Here is a 22,750-nt window from a genome sequence, read left to right as displayed (position 1 = left end):
ACCACTTAATCAGCGACCTAATCGATCGAAGGGAAGTTCAGTGACAGTGATCACAAGCTGATCACGTTCACCATCTGCTGCAAAGCTGGTAAGTCAGTCAGTAATACAGAAGTCTTTGACTTCAGGAAAGCTGACTTTGACAAGCTCAGGAGACTCGTCAGGGAGGCCCTAAGGGGCCACAACCCAAAGGGGAGGGGAGTTCAAGACAAGTGGTCGCTTCTTAAGGGAGCAATCCTGGATGCGCAAGCGAAGTCCATCCCATCTCAGAGGAAAGACAGCAAAAGAGCACAGCAGCCCCCTTGGCTCTCCACGGAACTAGCAAACCTCCTGCGCCTTAAAAGAAAGACCTACAAAGGATGGAGGACTGGAACCACCACCAAGGAGAAATACTCTGCTCAGGTCCGGACCTGCAGAGAGCGAACCAGGGAAGCCAAGGCTGCGATGGAACTCCAGCTAGCTACAAATATCAAGGACAATAAAAAAGTCCTTTTTCAGATATGTGGGGAGCCGGAGGAAAAGCAAGGGCAACACTGGACCCCTGCTAAACCATATGGGACAACTGACAACCAATGCCCATGAAAAAGCAAACTTGCTAAATGGGTACTTTGCGTCAGTCTTTCATCAGTCCCATGGGATGCCCCTGCCCACTGTGCATCAGGGAGGCCCAGGTGAGGGAGATTCCTTACCCTCCATTGAAGCTGACCTCATGAAGGAACACCTTGACACGCTGGATACCTTCAAGTCAGCCGGCCTTGATGGTTTACACCCAAGGGTACTGAAGGAACTGGCAAGCATCATAGCTCAGCCCCTGGCACGGATCTTTGAGAACTCCTGGCACTCTGGTGTAGTGCCTGAAGACTGGAAGAAGGCCAATGTCATGCCTATCTTCAAGAATGGGAGGAAAGTGGATCCGGCAAACTACAGGCCCATCAGCCTGACCTCTATCCTGAGGAAGGTCTTGGAAAAGATTATCAAAGAGGCCATCCTTAACAGACTAGCTGACGGCAATATCCTGAGGGATACCCAGCACGGGTTTGTTGCAGGTAGGTCTTGCTTAACCAATCTCATCTCCTTTTACAACCAGGTGACCTATCACCTGGACAAGGGATAAGAGATTGATGTCATATATCCTGACTTTAAAAAAGCCTTCGATATGGTATCCCATGATCACCTCTTGGCAAAACTGGCTAACTGCAGCCTCAACCACACCACGATCTGCTGGCTAGGGAATTGGCTTTGTGGTAGGACCCAGAGGGTGGTGGTTGTTGGAAGTCAGTCGCCATGTTGCGCTGTGACCAGTGGCGTCCCTCAAGACTCTGTCCTAGGGCCTACACTCTTTAACATCTTCATCAATGAGGTAGACATTGGTGTCAGAAGCAGACTGGCCAAGTTCACCAACAACACCAAACTCTTGGGTAAAGCATCCACACCTGAGGACAGGAGGGTGATCCAGGATGATCTTAACAGGCTCAGGAAATGGGCAGATGAGAACCTGATGGTGTTTAACATCGAAAAAATGCAAGTTTCTCCACCTTGGGAAGAAAAACCCGCAGCATGCTTATAGGCTCAGCAGTTCTACGCTGGCTAGCACTATGGACAAAAGGGACTTGGGGGTCATGATTGACCACAAGATGAACATGAGCCTTCAATGTGATGCCGTGGCTAGTAAAGCGAGCAAAACGCTGGCTTGCATCCATAGATGCTTCTCAAGCAAATCCCGGGACGTCATTCTCCTGTTGTACTCAGCCTTGGTGAGGCCACACCTGGAGTACTGTGTCCAGTTTTGGGCTCCACAAATCAAAAAGGATGTGGAGAAGGTTGAGAGAGTGCAGAGGAGAGCCACGCGCACGATCAGAGGTCAGGAAAACAGACCATATGATGAGAAGCTGAGAGCCATGGGACTCTGCAACCTGGAAAAGCGCAGGTTCAGGGGTGATCTGGTGGCCACCTATATGTTTATCAGGGGTGACCACCAGGATCTGGGGGAACGTCTGTTCACCACAGTGCCCCAAGGGATGAGAAGATCGAATGGTCACAAACTCCTCTGTGACCGATTGAGGCTGGACGTAAGGAAGAACTTCTTTACTGTCTGAGCCCCCAAGGTTTGGAATAGACTGCTGCCAGAGGTGGTTCAAGCAACCATTTTGAACGCCTTCAAGAGACATTTAGATGTTTATCTTGCTGGGATCCTATGATCCCTGCTGACTTCCTGCCCCTGGGGCAGGGGGGCTGGACTCAATGATCCTTCAGGGTCCCTTCCAGCCCAAATATCTATGAAACCTATGAACTTAAAAAAAAAAAAAAAGAAGTTTCAAAATTAACCAAAGAATCCAGAAAAACTAAATTGAGTTTTGGGTTTTTTCTTTTTTTTTTTTTTTTTTTGGGGGGGGGGGGGGGGTGTCCAAATTCTATAGGGAGAATCCTTTGCTCTACCACTCTAAATAATTAGGACATTTATCTCAGGAAAGAATCCAATGACTATATACAGCACTAAATATTTTATTGATAAAGTTTTTTAATCAGGCAGACCAATCTTAAAATATTAACTGACAGGTCAAATGACAAAGTCAAAACTAACAGTTTTAGTTTTAAAATTTCACAAAGCAAACGCATATGCATCATAAAAATAAATACTGAACTCTCTAGAAAACATGGTGCTGGCTTTTCTTCTATTTTTTTTTTTTTAGTGGATTGCAATGGAAGTTGACCACGTTCAGAGTTTTTTTCCAAATAGTATTAAACATATGAATTACTTGAACCATGTAGTTTAAAACAACATAAATCCAAGAGTAGGACATTGAAGTATGCTGTTAATCTTCACTCTTTAGAATTTTAGGTTTAAGTTCCTGTGAATATTAGCAGAGAAATTTGACTAGAACATTTTCCCCAAAGAAAACTATTCACTTTTTTATAAATCTCATGTCACAGCCAGAAAGCTACTTCTACTTCGGGGAATTGCACTAGTAAGTTGTATATAAATTCATTACACATCACAGCCAAAATTCTATTAAAATTAAGCCAGACCAAAACAAACTAAGCATCTAAGCAGCAAGACTAAAGCCTTATAACAAAAATTAAGTGAAAGCCAAAAAATTTATATAAAGTAAGATTAGAAATTTAAAGTATTTATGGAGGAAGAATGAGCAAGGAAGGAATTCTCAATCATTCTCCCCACAAAACCCTAAATATTTTACTATCAGTAACATCGGTCACAAGAGCTTTTCCTGTTGCATTTAAGCATCCCTTTATTTTAGTATCCAAGTGGCATCCATGAAAAGATGAAAACAGATAATTCTTTGATAGTGAAATCTTTTTTATAAAATCCTGTTTATATATAGAATTATGTTTCTTTATTTTTTTTCTTCCTACAAAATAAGAAAAAAGAATAAACTGTTTCCTGACAATACAATACTGCTGCAATATCAAGGAATACAAACTCTTCTCTTCTGATTGTTAGGTTTTCCATTGGTCATCCCAATAGCTGACCAGCACCACTGTTGGTCAAACTATATACCCAAGTAGAAAGGGAAGTTAATGTGGCAGACAAGTTATTTTATCCTATTAATAACTTTTAAAATATACAGTTTGGAAGACCAAGAAATAATATCTTAATAGTCTCTCACTAATAATGTAAGGATGCAGACCACGTTATTTTGGTTACATTACATTATTACTATGGCTTATGAAACACCACAATCAAATAACTCCAAGTTTTTGAAATGCTGGGGAAAACAATTCTTTCAGAAGTTTGAGGAACATACAAAATTAGGGGTGGGTGAGAAGGGCACCAGGTAAGAGGCACACCATAATGGTGGCCCCACCACTGTGTGGGGGTTGCTACAACCAGTGTGCAAGGAACCTACCCCACAACTGTGGCTGTAACCCCCAAAGCCCATGTCTTACCAGCAACCACAACGCAGGGAGCCTGTCCTGTGGCAGGTAAGGCTCTGAACAACACCACTTCCATCAAGCCCTGCCCAGGGCACCCAAACAGCTAGCTGGTAAAAAAGCATTTTAGAGAATGTTAATGACTTAGATGGAATAGAGCATCCTTATGAATCTTGGAGACTGTACCAAGCTTGCAAGGAAAAGGGTGGCAAGTACACTAAAGAGGGGGGCAGGCAGACAGAATTCAAAGTCATTTTGAAAAAAACTGGACAACTGGCCAAAAACCAAACACATTTAATTCAACAGACAAATGCTAAGTGCTATACCAGAAGTGGTCAAACTATGGCACTCATGCCACAAGTGGTATGGGCAGCCTGTGCAACTCCTGACAGAGCAGGGAGGGGACAGGGAATACAGCAACAAATAGAGCAGAAAGCAGAGCAACAGACTGGGCAGGGGAAGGGGGTCTGAGTGGCACTCAGCAAGGGTGCGGGGCTTACCTTGCGGCATACCATTTGCTGCAAGGCTGGCCTCCATTTGCATTACACTGAGCCAGGAGAAATTAAATGTACACATGCAAAACAGAGATAGTACAGCACAAAAGGATGTGGAGGTTAGTGAATCACAAGCTGATTGAGTCAACAGTGTGACACTGCTGGAAAAAGTTAAATCTCATTTTTGGCTATATTAACAGAAACATCATATGCAAGACATGGATAGCAACTACTCCACTGTACTCAGGGCTGGTAAGGCTTCAACCGAAATAATGTCTTATTTTGACAACCACACTTTACAAAAAATGTGGATACATTTGTAAAAAAGGAAAGGAACAAAAATGACTTAGAAATGTTGAAGAAAATGAGTTTGTTTAGCCTAGAAAAGAGAAGGCTGGGGGAGCCAATCTTCCAGTAAGCAAGAGAAACAATGGCCAATGGGGGAAGACCAACAACAACTACACCAACAAAATCAGCTTAATTTTCAGTCAGGAAGATTCAAGTAGAATACAGGGGGACTACCATAATATCATGAAATCTCCTTTCCCAGAGATTTTAAGAACAAATTAGACCAGTGATTCCCAAAGGGTTTGCCACAAAAAATTACTTCATCAGCACCAGATCTGGCCCACAGTGCTTTCCACAGGTCCAGAAATCTGGTGGTGGGGGAGAGGCAGCAATTAACACTGCCACCACTCTGCCACTGCCAGATTTCCAAGCCTGCACCACATGGCGGGATCAGACCGTACCGTAGACTGACCCAGCACCACTCACCTAGGCTGCAGGTCCAAAAAGTTGCTGCTTATTTCTATTTTACTTCTATAGAAATAAATCAATATTAAAATGTATATATCAACAACATTGGTGGCAGTGTTGGATTACCTCTCTTCCAACTCTACCCATGATGTTTAAAAAAAATTAATTCAAAAGCCTTGTTTGAGGAACAAGTCATATCTAGCAAATAATTCTAGATAATTGGTTACTAGCCCTTGAAGGTTTGCCAAAAGTAGACCTTTCTCCCAAAAGGTACACCTTTTTGATCTTCTTCTCTTGAGGAATGAACTTTGCTGCTTCAATTTTTCTTCAAAAGATGAACAAGGTAACAGGCAGTGAGACAGATAAGTACTCAAATCCCTATTCAGGACTTTGTACTTCCCACTTGCCCCATCTGATATGGCTCTGATAGACACTGATATTTGCCATACAATTTCTATCAGCTCAAGCAGCTCACAATAATTGGCGTTAGCAGATGTCCCAAAGAGGTATGTTGCAAAAACTCAACTCATTTCTTTCAAATGACTTCCACCAGGGAGTCTGCCAACATGTCCTGAAAGATTTTCAATTTCAATTTTTCCTGCCAAGGTAGATGATTGAGAGTTGACCACTTCAACTAGCAGAGGACATCACTAGAGGCTGACACGGACTCAAAGAAATACATCCTCCCTGATTATCTTGCCTCCATTCACTGGAAGAGTCTGAGAAACTAGTGGGAACTGTCTCCTTGCTGAGAAAGATCCAGCTCTATAAGAAGCGAATGAAAATGAATGCAAGTACAGGTACTCCTCACTTAACGTCGTCCCAGTTAACGTTGTTTCATTATTACATTGCTGATCTATTAGAGAACATACTCGTTTAATGTCATGCAATGTTCAGTTATAACATTATTTGGCCACCGCCTGCTAGTAGGTAACTACCATGACATAATTGGATTCGCTTAACTTCAAGAAAGTAACTACGACGTTATGTGAGGAGTAGCTGTACTCAATACTGAGCTAATAAGAGTCCAGATGACATTACACTTTGCCAATTGAGGCAGTGCCACCCTTAGCACCACGCAATCAGTTCAGAACTCAATATTGGATGACTGGACCTTAGGAAAGAGCTTCTATCCCTCTTCCAGTGTTGGCTCTCCTCCTCCCCAGAGAAGTTTTCCTTGCAGGAGCCTCTCTCTAGAATCAGCCTAAGGACAATTGACAAAAAGGGTTTTTAAAGCGTAGTCTATGAATTCAGTGCGATATTGAAGCCCACTGGTGTACTGTGTAGTTTTGTTTTTGTTTTTTTTAAGGAAAAAAAAAGCTCAATTCCTAAAGGCTGCTGGAAACTATTAAAAGATATTGGTTTGCAACCACAGCTTTTATAAAAAACCTGGTACCTTTTTAGCTAAAATCAGGAGGATTCATTATACCTACCCATATTAATTCATAAAGCTTAGCATTTATTAATATTCATACTTTATTCTCTAGCATTCATCATGATTTGCAAAGTACAGTTGAATTATAATTTTAATTCAATTAAAATGCACAAAACAGTGTTAGAAAATTATCTTATTGTTGTGAATATGAACTCAGGTTATGAAAACATGTTTTATATTTAAAATGACTAATTTATTAAACAAAGGAAATATCCATAGTTGGTATATTGTATTGATAGTTTCTTGTAATCATATCCTTCAAGATTTCTTAAATAGTAGATCTCACCCTCTTGCTTTCTTCTTCCAGTTAACGAATGCAAACAAAGCATGGTAGTTTCCTACTTTTTCAACTCCCGGTTCCTCAGCTTTGAATGAGATGGCACTGGCTGAATGCAATTGATATGAAAAAATGTATTTTGCAGCTATAGAAGAGGTTACTATGGTCAAAATATTGCTGTGACACTTCACTGGTTCAACTTCCTTACAAACCTCACCTGCAATTACTGCTTCGCTATTATTTTATTTAAATGATTTTAGGCCCTCAGAATTGTCGTGATTGCAGAATTAATTTTAAATAGGTGCTTAAAAATTATGCTTAATAAAAGCCAATTTTAAAAAGCTTTACAGTTTTAAAACCATTGGCATTATCTGCCACAGTTCTATCAATAGCTTTTCATGCTGTAGAACAGAAAGGCATGGAAGGAATTTTAGAACTTATGCTCAAAAGAGCTGAATTATTTTGTTTTCATATTTTAACCTTTAGTCAGTCAACAGATCTTGTAAATAATAGCTCAAGAAGTTGTTTTCAGAAAATTGAGACGCAAAAAACACTAGTTTCAAGGTTTGAAAATAAAAGTTTATGGCATAACTGAAACAAGCTCTTCATGTAGTAATAGCATTAATTGATTTAATGATGTACCTTCAAATTGCAGCCAGCTGAATCTCAATGTCTTGCTATTTTTGGTATTCTAGAAGCCATGGCTCCAGTTTTGTTTCAAAGGAATAGAAAAAAAATAGGAATTTGCCTATTTTTACAGTTTAATTTCATGCATCCACCATGCAAAAAAGATCTTAATCCATCTCTACAGTGAAATATTTTCCAAACGAACATTATGCACGACACACTCATATAGCTGATCATCTCATTCTTCACAGACCTATCCAGCTACTCCATTATTCAAAACGTATATGTCAACATGGTAGAACATTTTTCTAGTACCTTGACAGAAAGAACTGGAACTGCAAAGTAATTAAAATTTCATTTGACATAGCAACTTTCAACAGAATTAAGCATTCAACTACTATAGAACATCTCATTTTGTACTAGTATTCAGTATTAGTTTGTTAAAGCACATCTTAAGAGCTGCACAGGAAAGATGTTTAAAGCCACAGGACTGGGAAAGCCCTCCTGAACCGCTGTTTCCATTCCCCAGCTATCATAAGCAGTGTCCATTGAACTACACAGCTTCAGACTCAACAGAAAAGGCTATGCACATACCAAGATTATGCACTTACCCCAATGCTCAGTATTTAGAGAAATAACCTGCACTGCATTTTTGGCACCTCATTCAGACTCTTACCTGGTTTCTCAGAATGATCTATTTCATGCTGGAGGCATAAAAGTGACCTAACCAATTTGAAGGTGCTATAGCAGCCTTGAATTTGACCGCTCTTAGTCTCTTTCAGCAATTATGCAGTTAAACTGAATACACTTATATTTGAAGTAGATCATAGGAGTGAAGAATGTGCATGTATTTAACCAATGTGCAGACAACCAGGGCGCGTCCAGACAAGTGTGCACATACATTTCCCCAGGGACAAACTGCAGCAGCACATAGTTGTGCTGCTGCTGCTTGTCCCCAGGGAACACCCCTGCAGTAACTGCCCTGTGTGGGGTAGGAGAGAGTGGAGCCAACACCTCGGCTTACCCCAGCAGCCTTACCTGGGGTCCTGGGAGCTCCCAGGGCTGCAGCAGTGGTGATCTGGGCATGCAAAGCCTGGCCAGCAGCCTGACTGTGGCTCTGACCAGCCAGGCTCCAGTTTCAGGCGGCACATGCCACAGCCATGTGTGCCACCCCACTTTTATTTTCCCTTGGGGGTTTTTTTGTTGGTTTTTCTTTTTTTTTTTTAGATGCCAGGATTTCCCAGTATCTAATTTTGCTGCTACACTGCATATTCGCGCTTCAGCATGGCAAACAGATCCACATGTGCCATGTGCATTTGCAGCACCTCAAAAGGCTTTGAGGCACCACAAACCACGGTTCCACTCATGTGGATGCAAGCCTGATGTTTGTTATAATGGAAGCATTATAGGAAATTTGGGACTGACAGTGTTATGCAATAACATATATCAAACATATATCTACATGGAGTATGCAGCACATCAGTTTTTGAAAGTGATAAAATGAAAAGGGATAAAACTAACTATGTTCCATTCCACGACTACTACCACTATCACCAATCCTGTTGGAAAGCTCAGCCAGAGAACTTCAGCTCTGAGGATCAGAAACCTAACTTCCAGGCTAAACTTATTTAGAGTCCATTTTTAACAAATTTTCTTGTGCTGCCTGTGCCCACGCCTCCACCTGCTCTGAAACAGATGCAGCTGTGCTGCAGCTGCACTGGCCAGTTGGCTGGCTGGAAGCCAACACAACAGGCACCGGCATTGTGAGCAGTCCCAGATTGGGGAGTGTCCCCAGCTGCAGGCAACTGGAAGCCCAGCCACCCAGGCAGGGTGGAAGGGCCAGCCTCAACCAGAGAGAGGAGTCAAGAGCAGCCAGAGGTGGCTGCAGAGGGGGCCACTACCAGGGATGCACATGGATGGCATGGTCTCCAGGCAGGCTTCCCTCACCCGGCCAAGGCTCTGTTACCCACCTGCGCCCGGACAGGGCAACTGAGGCACCAGGACCACAACACGGAGGACAAACTACAGAGACCCTAGATGACCAGCACAGGACAAGTGCAACCTTTTTTATTTATGGTTATTGGTTTGTTTTCAGTTATAGACCTGGGGCAGGGAGCCCAGGGCCCATAGTCTGGAGGCAAGCCTCAGGCCACTACTCGGAGAGGCCAGGGTGCTGCTTAGTGGATCCTTGGCCAACCCTCCGCAACTAAAGAAAAAAGGGGCAGGGCATATCAGTATATCCAACCCAACACTCCCAGCAGCGCCGCTCCTGCATCATGGCTACCTGGGCAGCCACACCATATTTTTCCTTTAGCTTATATAGTTCTCCTTTCTAGATGGTTACACCCCCAGCATCTATAGAGAACAATAATATTGCTCCCCAACCTTCATTCTACTAGTTTAAATAAGCCAGTCTCCTCATTCCCCTGATCATCCAAGACAATTAATACAACTACACATGAATTTTCACACTGAAGTAGCACCTTAAGTGAAATAATGGCTTATGATGTACAAGAGTTTTCCAATTAAATAAATATAGAAGCTAGAAGGGTGAATTTTTTTTCTGAGTGGCAAGGGAAAGTAATGAATTTTTTAAATAACATTTTTTACAAGATCAAAATTTCCTCCAAGTGTTGTCCTGATAAGTATTTTTATGCTCACACCGACCTTTTAGTGAACCAACAACCAGCAGTTTGCCAGGGCTTCTGGTCAGTCAGACCCAGCCAGGCCAAGTTCTTGAGCCACCATGTTTGACGATGATCCCTGGCTAATGCAACCACCCCAGTTTTCCGTAATCCGATTGGCTGCCGAGAGCACCACTCGGGCTGTAGGCATGCCTGGACAAAAGCCTCAGTCTGCTCCAGAAAGCCTCACGTTCATTGCTGTCTCTGGCTGTCCTGGATTCCGACTTGCTTCTGGCTCTTCCCAGCCCTGATCTTGGATATTCCCTGGAACTTGGTACCAGCTCTGATTCTCCTGGCTTCTAATCTCAGCTTGCACCCTGGACTACATCTCTTGGATCTCCCTCTCAGCTGTTCTGGAACCTGCCCCATGTTCTCTGCTCCACTGATCAAGACCCTGACCTGAGCCGCAACGCAGGTGCACCAATACATCGGTCTGGTATCAGATCAATATAAAGAAAATTGGCTGTATTGGGTATCGGCCTGATGGGGCCAGGAATTTGGCCAATAAATGTCAGTGCTGTGTGCAGCTGCAGCACAGCACTGAGGCAGTGAGGAGCAGAGCCGGCAGCATGGAGAGCTGCCTCCAGCTGGTATGTCTGGTGTGGTGGAACGGGAGTGGGGAGGGAAGGAGCGTAGGGGGTACAGACCAACACCCCCTGCGGGCAGGGAGGGGGCAGGGGCAGGATGGGCACAGGACAAAGCTGTGGCCCATCGGGGGTGGCTCCCACTGTTGCTTGTACCCCAGGACAGCGAGGGCCTGGATCTGCATGGGGCAGTGCAGACTGCAGCCAGGGCCGCCTGGGGCTCTTCTCAGCAGGGACTGGGCTCAGAGCAGGCGCCAGCGGCACTGGGGGGATGCTGCATCTACCCCAAATTTCACAGCAGCTCCATTCCCAGCGCTGCTGCCACCAGCCACCCACAACAGACCTGGCTCAATGCCCCACCTCCACTCACACACCAGGAAGAGCTGGGGCTGAGCCGGGTGACTGGTGGGCACTGGGAGCGGAGCTGTGGCGAAATTTGGGGAAGATGCAGCATCCCCCCAGCACTGCGCCAGCACCCGCTCCAAGCCCAGCCCCCGCCAAGAAGAGCCCCATGCAGCCCTGACTGCAGCCTGCCACGCCCCACCCTGCACAGATCCGGGGGGCACATGGCCCCCACAAGCCTTCCCAGGGTGCGAGCAGTGGCAGGAGCCCCCCCCACAAGCCAAGCCTCCGGCCCCCCCCACACCCCACCTGGGCAGCATCTGCCCCTGCCCTCTCCCTCAACATGGGGGTATTGATCTGCACCCCCTCCACACCCATCCCCTCCCTCCTCCCCTTCCACCACACCAGACTTACCAGCTGGAGGCAGCTGTATTGGAAATCAGATCAGTATCGCCCAATATGCCTCCATAAACATCAGCTAAAGGTATCCGCCCCAAAAATCTCTATCGGTGAACCTCTAACCCCCACTTAGCATCAGGGCCTACCTTCAGGCCCAGCCATGTATGTCCTGATCCAACCCTCACACAAAATCATAATTTTTCAGTAATGCACTTCAGAAGGTAGAATCTGCTTCCTCCTTTACATTTTTCATTGCAGAAAAAGTTGATCATGAGGGTAAGGCAAAGGAGATGTGATCATAAAGATCTGTATTCAATTTTTGGTTTTGCCACAGACCTCCTGTTCTTCTCCCCCCCCCCCCCCCCCGTATTCTCCTATTTCACAACAGTGACTTTTATTAAAATTTGCCCATTTTAGACGGAGGCACAGTAAGCTTAAATTCACTGTTTGAGAGAGATTAAATATGCAGAGGCCACAAAAGTATGAAGGTAAGACAGATAATGGATTTAGGTTTTAGCTTAGAAACTTCTTACATATGAAAGAAAATAAACTCCCTCTGATATATATTTTCTACCTCTCAATCAATTCAAATTGTACTGCAGCCCCTTAATTATGCTTAATGCATTTTAAAATTCTGATAGTACTTCAGAAATGAAATGTAATACAAATGCAAGGAAAAAATGATAAATCACTAGTGGTATACTTTGTGAATTACAGTACAAACCAGAAAAAGAAATCTGTATTTTAATTTAAACATTGAAAGGACTTTTCATCTTCCATGTAGTTTGTAAACATGAGTTATTCTTCATGCATGATCTATATGATTCTAATAACTAAGGCAGAAAGAGGAAAAGTGACTTGCACATAACCTCACAGAAGTCTCAGGAGAAATACAAATCAAAAAAGTTTTTGCCCCCGAAGTTATATTTCCACCCCACATTACACATATGGGCTCCATCATCGCAAGCAGGGGAGTGCATCTGTGGCAGCACGAATAGCAGCACAAATTTATGCTGCTACTTTGTGCCACAGTTCGTGCCCCTACCAGTGCAACACATTTTCCCCACTGCTCCATGTGCTGCAGGGTGCCTCAGCACAGGGCTAGCCAGCAGGAACAATGTGGAGCCCCCATGTCAAGACGCACTGCACCCCAGTCAACTACAGAGCAGCTGGCTGGGGCACAGGGTGCCTCAGCACAGGGAGCCTCAGCACAGGGACTACACAATGCGCAGTGACAAGGAAGCCTGCTTCCCCATCTCCATGTTTGCCCCAGCACACGTCACTTTGTCATGCTTTGTGCCACTTTTTTTTCAGGGGGTGAAGGGGTTGCAGCTGGGAAATCCCAGTAGCAAATTTTGCCCTTGCACTCTAAATTAGCAGTGCTGAACATGGTTCAATGTGCAGTGAGCGTGGTTTGCAGTGCTGCAAACCACACATACCTGCACATCTGAATCCAGCCACATAGTATCAAGACTGTGACACTCTGAACACCACATTACAACAGATTATTTAGACTGAATAGCACATTATATTTTAGATCACTACATTTCAAAAAGGGGCCAAACTAGTTATCTACCACTCTGAAAATATAGGGGGGACCATTTAGATTAATGAATATATGTGATACCAATTGCTACCTCAAGTCTCATGATGTATAGTATTTTATCTAAAAGTTTGGTGTCCAGAAGAATTATCCGGCACTCTCAGCTTTCATTTTAAAAGCAAGTTTCCAACCCCATGGCTTTCCATGACTTCAGTGGAAATCTTGAAAATGACTTAAATGTAAAGGCTTAAGCCAGGAAGAAAAAAAAGAAAAAGCAGCTTTGATTTCTATTTAAATAAAAAATAAAATTAAAAAAAATCACGATTCCCTCCCCACACCCCCTCAGGATTTGGGATTAATACAATACACTGACTACTTTCAACTGTTGGGTCAAACAACTAAAACTATAAGTATGATGTTCAACTCAATATGAGTAAGTACATCTATAATCAATTCAGATCATGCTTTACTCAAGAGTATGCAAATTAAACCAAAATCAAATACTATCATTTAAATCCCTTGGAGCTATAAATATTGTCTTCATTTGTTCTGGTGCATTAGATGATTTATGTTTGTATCCTTCAACATTTCTTTGACCACTGAATAAAACAACCTCACTGATAGCGGAGGAACTACAGCATGCCAGCCAAATCCTATGCTGGAGAGTTGCCAATGAAAGTCCTCAAGCAACTTTAAAAACAACTCCATGTCAGATCATTTTGTTCAGTTCCCCAACATCTTCAACCATGAAGCAACAATTGCAAAAAGGAAAATTAACTTACACACATTTAAGGTGAACCAAGAAAAATGTTTCTTGCATTTTTCACTGCACAGTGGCCCATCAGTTCAAAAGGAGTAGAGGACCCCCACTCCTGCTCCCCTGCCCCCAGCCTTGCCTTTTACTTGATGGTTAAGACTCCCTCCTGAGAGATGAAAGATATGGGTTTGAACCCCTTCTGGCAGAGGAGACCATATCATCCAAGTGTCTCATCTTCTTGGAGCATGCCCTAACCACTAAGAAATTACTTAGATAGTGGTCACAACTATTTCCATCTTCTCCAAATGTATTTTTGCATGAAAACTGCTGTAACTGCTGCCTTAGAGGAGACAGGTACTAAGTAGCTGAGCTCAGATGATGGCAGCACCTCTGTGTGGCAACACAGCTTTAAGCACTTTAAGTAACTTCAGTCGTGAAAGTTTAGGCACCTATGAACTCTAAAGCACCAGAGCACCTCTCTACAACAAAAGGTAGTATCACAAGATATGCCACTGCCAGGCTGAGACCTGCTCCACTCATTCCATGTACAACAGCACCCAAATCAGAAGTAACAGAATCACATTAGTGTGGTTCTGCACACATGCAAATAAACTCTGTTCAGAGGCAGAGCCAATCAGCACATGTGTAGTTAAATGAGTATGGTACTGCACCACTTCTTGTTCAAAACCTAGCACCCAAGAAGTGGGTATTGAACAATTTAACAAAACCTACTGAAATAGAATTTAAACAAGAAAAAAGGATCTAACATCCAGTCTCTAATACTGTTGCTGGGCACGGTAGATTGAATTGGAAGGCAATGTCCAGGCACAGGACCTATCACGGAAGTAAACACGAATCTAAGATGGTGGTGTCGACACAACAGCTTCTAACTTTTCAACAGTGGGAGGATGTTCTGGGGAAGACTGCTGCCAAGAGATGGGATCTGTCTGACCAGAACTGGAAAGAACATCTTTGGGCATCATCTGGCCAACCTACCAAGGACAGCTTTAACCTAGGTTCCACGGGGGGTGTTGACCAAAATGTTTTAGTAACAGAGCACACAATCCAGAGGGGAAACAACCAGAAGCAGCAACTCAACTCTGGGAAAGTGCCACAGAACCACAGGACACCAACCACGGGTGTAAAAAGGGAAGCAAATAGGTTGAAATGCAAAATGTATCCAATGTACGTATATAAATGTAAGAAGTATGGGGAAGCCTTAGCCTGTGATAAGAACTATGATCTGATGGGGACTGGACTAGATGACCTCCCTTCCAGCCCTACTACTCTATGACCTAGATTGCATAGCATCCAGGTACTGAAGGCTGATGTCTCAAAACTTAACGATAAGGTTTGATTCTTTTCTTTTGGAGAAGGTTGTTCATTCTGGTGTGACTGCTGGTTTTTAGATGTTTTCTATTCAGAACCCCACTCAGTCCAACAGTTTTATATGATCTCGTTCATAGTCACCATTGTTTCCACATCATTAAGATAAGGAGAGGATTTACTGTGCCTTAACTACTCTAACAGAACTGCCCAACAATGCGAAATAAACCTGGAGCCAAAACTGCCCTTCATTTAACTTTCATGGAGCACAGAGCAGGAGCAAATACACAGCGACTGCATATCAGGGGCCCCATGGTGAAGCCCTATCTGTCCCCACAATTACTTGTTCCGCCTGGTGAATAAGATGCTTTGTGATGTTTGTGAAGGCCCTGATCTCAGGTGGAGTCACATCCCCTAGTTTGAGAACTGCTACTCTATAAAGAATACCTTTTCTTAACTGCATCCATTGTTCAGTTTGACTGATCATGCCATCTCAAATAGCTTCTCTAAGATATGCAGTCAATTATGAACTCTCTTGGTAACTGTTTGACCAAAACATGATTAATATTGTGAGAAAGTGTTAAAAATCAAATCACTTTTTGTGTATAAATGTAATTAGGTACAGAAAAAGAAAAAGAATATTGATGCCAGGCAGTCGACCCTATCCAAAATTTGCTTATATAAAAATATTGAAGAGTCTCTCTCACAAAATGTAGAAGACAGACTTTACACAGAAACATGACCTGGACACACATAGCTTGCTTATGTCAGTCATTGTGCTCAAACAAAATTCTCTAACTTCTGCATTCTTAATTTAAGTATATTCAAATGTTTCACATACATATGCACCACTTCATTAAATTTCAAAATAAAAGTAATTTATAACTTTTAATAGAAATTCCTACCTTGATCAGAGAGAAAATCTAGCATGGTTTGGAGAAGGAAGGACAGATGTCGGACAGAAAGAGCTGGATTCCCCATTCTTCTAGAGGCATAGACCAACTCGTGAAGTAAACGCATTTGCACAGCAGCCCATCCTCTATGAGTTCCTGCAAAATAAAATACTGGAATTCATTTATCGCATTTTTATTAAAAGTTAAAAAGTGGTTTAAAGCACAGTTACGTTTGGGTCTTCTATAGATGTGATAATTTAAAGACATGGTATATAAACCTGAAAATATTAAAAATGCAAGTCAGCAGTCAAATTTAGAGGCAAAAAACAGTAAAAATGCTTCCCCCACCCTTTCACTAGAGTACCTACTTATGAAGTCAACTTCTAAATTTAGTTGTACACTCTAGCACTACACAGTGAAGTTACATTTACAACTTAGAAAAATCAGATTATCCTTTCCCTGTGAAGTAGGAGACAGAATATGTGAAGGTTTTTAACTCATTAAGTAAGTAGCGTGCCATCAAACACTACTCCACTCACTATAAATGTTCACTTTAAATACAGAAGTTTTTTTAATCAACCATTATTTAATTTTTACAAAGAAAATATTTATTTCAAAGAAATCTTAATAAATCAAAGAGAAACAAATATAATTTTTTCAGGGTACAGACCTAAAAAAAAATTAATCTTCATGAAGGAGGCAGGGATTTTCTGCTGACGCACAACAGCAACTGCTCACGTGCACACTAATGGCTACAGGAAGCTAAATCAAAGCAACTGCACTCCCAATGAAATAAAGGCAAGTTAGCTTCCAATTACTGCAGGTGAACGAGAATGACACAGCTACCAAGGAGCAGCTGATGGTGAAACCTTTCCCCATTTTACCTCCTGATAAGATGTTCATTAACCTGAACAGTTAGTTATAACAGGACAGTTTGCAAGCAGTTCTATTGTGCCATTAATTTGATCTAGTTCTTAATGCTTGCAATACTGCTAAAAAGTATCTAGTTGAATATTTTTCTTCAGCTATTATCCTTTAACATCTGGCAAGTCTCCTTCCACAAGTTTTTAATGGAGCCTAAAATCAATATTTTAATTCTTGCTTCCACATTAGCATCAGTGTGATTATTAATTAATATTGCACGCTTATGAAGCAGCTTTGATCTCAAACACTTCAACTGCATATGCACAATTTACATAGCGATAGTTCAGTGAGGAATAGAGGTATCTTTCAAATCACTTCAGGGGTAAAATATGACAAAGCAGCAGCACAAAACAGGTTAGGACAAGAAATGAAGGACTGAATGAAGAGTTTGAGTAATTCCATTCAGCTCATCTAAACTGGAAACAAGCCAGGACTCTATCATTAACAGTCCTAGTCTTGTAAAGACTGCAGTGAGTCTAGCATTCTTACTCTGCAGTAAGCTGTAAGCCTCTTACCTTCTATTTTTCATATTAATTGGCAATCAATTCATATCGGGGCAGGCAACCCCCCACACGGGTGCCAGAGCATGGCACACAAAGGCATTTTGCTTGGTGTGCACACCTCAGCATGGACAGTGGGGATGGGGCCGGGGCTGCATTGCCATGACAAGGATCAGGCTCCTCGCAGCTCCCCTGCCGTCTACCCCTGGCACACCAATAAATTACAAGCTGGGGTTGCTGGGTTTTTTTGACACTGCCCAAAAACATAGCCGACCCCTATTCTATATTGTATAAAGCTCCCAAGTTATATTCTTCAGACAACCTACCAGGAACTAGAACGAATGAAAGAGGACCAGGGACAGGCGAGTACAGATGCAAGAGTTACAAAAAGCACTAGAAAGTTCTAAAGACAGGGGGGAGACACAGGTATGAAACTAGGTAAGGTGGGAAGAGACGTGAAAAAGCAAGATCTTATGACATTTCAGAATAATAGAGCAGAAAAAAAATATAAATCATTTGTTCAGTCACTCTTCTTCAACCATAAGGATACTTGAAGTGATCACTGTGGTTCAGTGAAGTAACTAAAAGCCAGCAGTCATTAAACACTTGGAAACATGGTTGAAACAGGAAAGATACAGACCCACAACTGCTATTTACATGTTCTAACCTAGTGGAAGACCTTCAAAAGATCTTAAGGCAAAGGTGAAGAAAAAACTGAGGTCAGTTATAATGGGTTGGACTGGATACGTCATTTCCATTTATTCTCAAACTACAAAATAGGGTCCCAATTTGCTTTGAAGAACTGAAAACCCTTGACATGTCTAGACATCACTGCTAGCCAGGATTTCTACGTATGCTGCTATTCAAACGTGTTTTAAACTACTAAAATAAAAAAACAGGACATTTAAATAAGGTGTGCAAGAGACATTAACCTTAGCTGCTGTGGGACCAGCAAATGCTTGCTGCTTAACCATCATTATAACATGCTCAATAATTTGTCTTGTATGAATCATCTTAATAATTATGTTATTAAACTACTTTACTTATACTCCAAATTAAGGAATCCTTACAATCTTCTCAAAGGATACATCTGACCCATGGTTGAAAGCATGAATAACTCACCTGCTGCAACAGGAGGTAGCAAATGTGAATGAGATGGTGCACAAGAACCAAAAAGTGATGCCATGAACATCACATGTATTGAAAGTAATAGGAAACCAGTCTACTGTTTAGGACTTCTTTCCAGGAACACTTGCAGAAAAAAATAGTATGCAAAAACTGCAATAAAAGGAACCATAACCAGAGTCTGGTATTCAACTTGCAAAGAATTTATAAATAATATTAAATGAATTGCCCTTCAAAAATAGATTAACTAAAACAACTGAATAACCAGGCTAATGCAAAAACTTGAGAAAGTAGAAAAATCACGACAAACTAAATATGTAGACTTGTGTTACAGCGGTTCTCCACTAGAACAATATTAATGCTATAGCAACGAAGATCTAACTCAATAAAGTTAGTGTGAATTTGGAGAGGGGGAAAAAAAATTATCCGTGGAACAGTCATATCCAGCACACCATGTCTGTACCATGATAACACATGATAGTCAAATGTGACTTTCCAGTCATGAACAAATCAATGTTTTCCTAAATGGAAGAGACCATCGTAAGAAATATTTATTGCTGTTCACTTCTGGAAAAGAAACACCAACTGACATCATTCATATGATTACAAATTGTTCCCCTTACTTGCTCTGCTGTATCAAAGTTAGTCTATACACCTCTCTCCTGAGGGAACAATTTTTTTGCAGCTTTTCAGAAGATAAAGATAAAAACCATCATCAATAATTGTAGAGAACATCCAGTGCAGGCAGATGCAAGTGGATGGAAACAATAAGATAATGTACTTGAACAGTCAGTAGTAGTTCTCAGATATCAGAATGTCAGGTTTGTTGAACAAACACAGCATCAGTATTAGGTAAGATGAACGTGCTTTTTTACAGAACTGCTCCGATTACCACATCTAGACTGAGGTAGATAGAAGATACTATTTCTCTTCAAGTCTTCCAAGCAACTTAGTTGCAGGGGGTGGCGGGAAACAAAATCAAGCACCTAATCGAATATGCGAAAACCTACTATCCCACAGAGGCTTACCTTTGCTGAAGTCCTTAGGATCCAAAGACAGACTGTAACCAGGAAGCGTTTCCAAAAGCAATTTGTAACAGGCCCTCCAACCAGGCTCTGGTATGCTGGGTGCCACACACTGCATTGCTGCTATACGTTTGAAGAAAGCGGACTTTCGGTGAAAACCAATACGTTCATATAGCTCAGAAAGAATGCTGTAACGCTGAATTTTTTCCTCTTCAGAAAGCTGACATTTCAAGGGAAAGATAAAAAAAAAAAAAAAGAGAAACTAAGTACTTTTTACTACAGCATTCATTTATTAACTAGAGGATACATTGGACAATAAAAGGAGCCAATATTACAGATTTAAAGGATGCTGCTAGTGCTAGAGATTTTTTGCATCTTCTTCAGTGCCTGTGTGCTGAATTCTATACAGAGTTGAAGCAATGCCTGCATTTTCTAAGACTTTTTCTATATTTCCTACAAGTTCTGTGGGCTAGGAGTTGAAGCGGACAGACTCAGGAGAGCTGGGCTCTATCCCAGCTACACCACTGGTTTGATGGCCAGTCCCGAGTCACGCTTCCCCTCGCTATGTCTATCAGTTCCCCACCATAAAGTACTGGTAGTGACAGCAGTGCAGACTTCCTCAGTAAAAGACTAAGAAATCCATGGATGAAAAGTACTGCAGGAAAGCTAACTGTTCTTAACAGATGACACTAAAACTGCATTTAAAACAAAGGGTTGCTTACAAATAACATTTTAACATATCATTTATCACAAAGTAAATGAGCAGCTTATGGTCGTGTTCGGGTGACGTTGTGGCTGTAATGATCCAGGAAAAATGTGACGGAAGAATCTTTGTGCACGATATCTTTTATTGGACCAATGCTAGTTGGGAGGGACATGGACAAGCTTTCTGGTACCCCAGAGCCCTTCCTCAGGTCAGTTTATGACAAGCAGACATATCAGAGCATCTTCAAAATAAAAGAGGAATTATAGCTAAAGAGAATTCAATTGTTCATATTACAATTTGGTTAGGAAATTAAGGCTGAAGCTCCTAACCTGGTATTAAAATATATATCATTGCCCTGAAATGAACAAAATCCCTTCATCACAGTTACTGATAGATATTGAAATGCTATAGTCAAGACTTGTAAGTAGAAAAGACTTTAATGTTAATTTTCATGTGATATAAAGTTTCCAGCAGCATGGCATTCCCTAGTGTTGTAATTTATTTTATTAACTCTTTGCTAATACCTCTTTGTGAATCACCAGTATTGCTTAGTGACATCCTAGTAGTGTTCCTTCCAAACCTTGCTAGGCAAATGCTGCCCTCCCTCTTAACTTACGAAATATCATGAGATCACAGTACACGATAGTATGACTAAAGGAAATATACCACCGAGTTCCCAGCTACGATGCAACTTCAGTTACTCTTTTAATACAATATTCACCTTTTTTCTAACCTTCCAATTCCCCAGTCATAATCATCACATCCCCTCCCATCAGGAAACCAGAGAAGTAATTAGATTTAAAGCCACTGGTAATACTATTTTGTTGCATTCTTTCAGGTGCAAGACTGGTTTGAATTTAGTTCCGTTTTGGATCAGTCTATTGCACAGTAGTGCCATGATCAAAAGAGGTTCTCTGGCAGACAAAAATGTTACGCATCACTGTGGACCTTTTTTGTGAGAAAGCGAACCTAGGCTAGATTTATGGTCATCATTACTGCACAGGAACAAAAAAACACTCATGTTAGAAATACATTCATTATTACTCAATGACAGCCAAACCCAACTGTCTGTCTCTCAAAGACATTAGCAGCATTAATTCATGCATATGAGACTAACTCAAAAATACTTATTTCCTAGGATCATGTACAGATATACCAGTTGGTTGGTTTTCAAGCCTTCTTCAAAAAAAAGGAAAAGACCATACTACCATCCCAGGAATCTTGGAGACTGAACACATTATTGATAATAGGTCTCCGGGCTTAATTTTTTCTTTAATTTCAAATTAGTGGAAAAAAAATTCATTCTAGGCAACAGCAGATTATCAAGTAGGGTCAGGAAGAAAGTAGTGAAAAGTTTAGTCTTGACAGAAATCAAAAATCAGAAGAACTAACTTGATCAAAAATGACCAACTTGCTATTTTACAGACACACTACTTTTGGTAGAAAAATCTCAACAGAGATCATTATTTCCTCTCTTGCGTGAGTGGCAAGGTTTCACTGAAATCAGACAACTAGAGAAAGGTATCTTGTTTGGGAAAACTCAGAGGCTACTAAACAATATTTCAGTTCCACAATAAACCCAGTAACAAGCAGTACTATGATCTTGCAATGGATCACTGCTGACACCTAGTGTACATTGCACACTTTGAACAAACCATCGTGGTACAAGGCTTCAAATATCTTCGAAATTACCCTGTTTTTACTGGATATTTCACAATGATTTCAAGTGACAGCAACTTCACTCAGGAAAGTGACAAGTAAGTATAAGTGACAAGGCAAGGTTTTCTGGTGATACCTTTTATTGGTCCAACGGTATTGCTGGGAGAGACGTTAGACAAGCTGGGGCTGGGCACAACCTTGCCTTAACAATGAATGTAAGGTTTGTCAACACATCTCTATTGCCATGACAAACAACACCCTGCACCACCGCGACAAAGCCAATGATTCTAACACATTTAAATCAGAGAATGCGGCACCAAACATCCTCATGGAAACTATGCAGGTAAAATCAGACAAATACTCTAAACAAAAATAAAACCCCTTTCACAGAAAATAAATAAATAAATAAATAAAGGACAGAGACATGCAAACACTGGTAGGGGAACACTTCAGGAAAAGTGAGAAGTGCCCCCCCTCCCTTTCTGATGTCACAATTCTAGTGCTTGCAGCAAATCTACAGAGCACCTTCAAAACATGAGTTTAGGAATAAATTTTTTGTAACCGTTCCTGACCACGTCTCTTTGCTCCTACTTTATAACCCTTCTCTATTCTCTTAGTGGTTTGCAACCAGGGTACTACACAACATTCGCAGTCAAGTGTGTGTACACCTACACACAACTCACAAGATAAACCCAGAGATTTCAAATAGGAACACATTGCATCAAAAACATTCAAACTTGTTACAGCCCGAATTCTTTGCAACAGATGACTTGTTCTATTGTTTCCATAGTCAAAAAAGAATGAAA

At 41.6% G+C, this 22,750-nt stretch overlaps 1 protein-coding gene across 5 annotated transcripts in view; it reads right to left on the bottom strand.

Moving 5' to 3' along the window:
- Nucleotides 1-22,750, bottom strand: part of TRAPPC9 (trafficking protein particle complex subunit 9) — an 839,741-nt gene that overhangs the window by 766,964 nt on the left and 50,027 nt on the right. For all 5 annotated transcript variants that reach the window (XM_059723710.1, XM_006258702.4, XM_059723712.1 and 2 more), the window contains 2 exons: nucleotides 19,583-19,799; nucleotides 16,018-16,161 (listed from right to left, as the gene is read on the bottom strand). In XM_059723710.1, the coding sequence (XP_059579693.1) occupies nucleotides 16,018-16,161; nucleotides 19,583-19,799 (361 nt within the window). The remainder of the gene's footprint in view (nucleotides 1-16,017; nucleotides 16,162-19,582; nucleotides 19,800-22,750) is intronic.

Source organism: Alligator mississippiensis, chromosome 3 (genome assembly GCF_030867095.1).
Source record: "Alligator mississippiensis isolate rAllMis1 chromosome 3, rAllMis1, whole genome shotgun sequence".
Classification (NCBI taxonomy): Eukaryota; Metazoa; Chordata; order Crocodylia; family Alligatoridae; genus Alligator; species Alligator mississippiensis.
The sequence above is the reverse complement of the archived record's forward strand: the minus strand, read 5'-3'. Positions and strand labels throughout refer to the sequence as shown.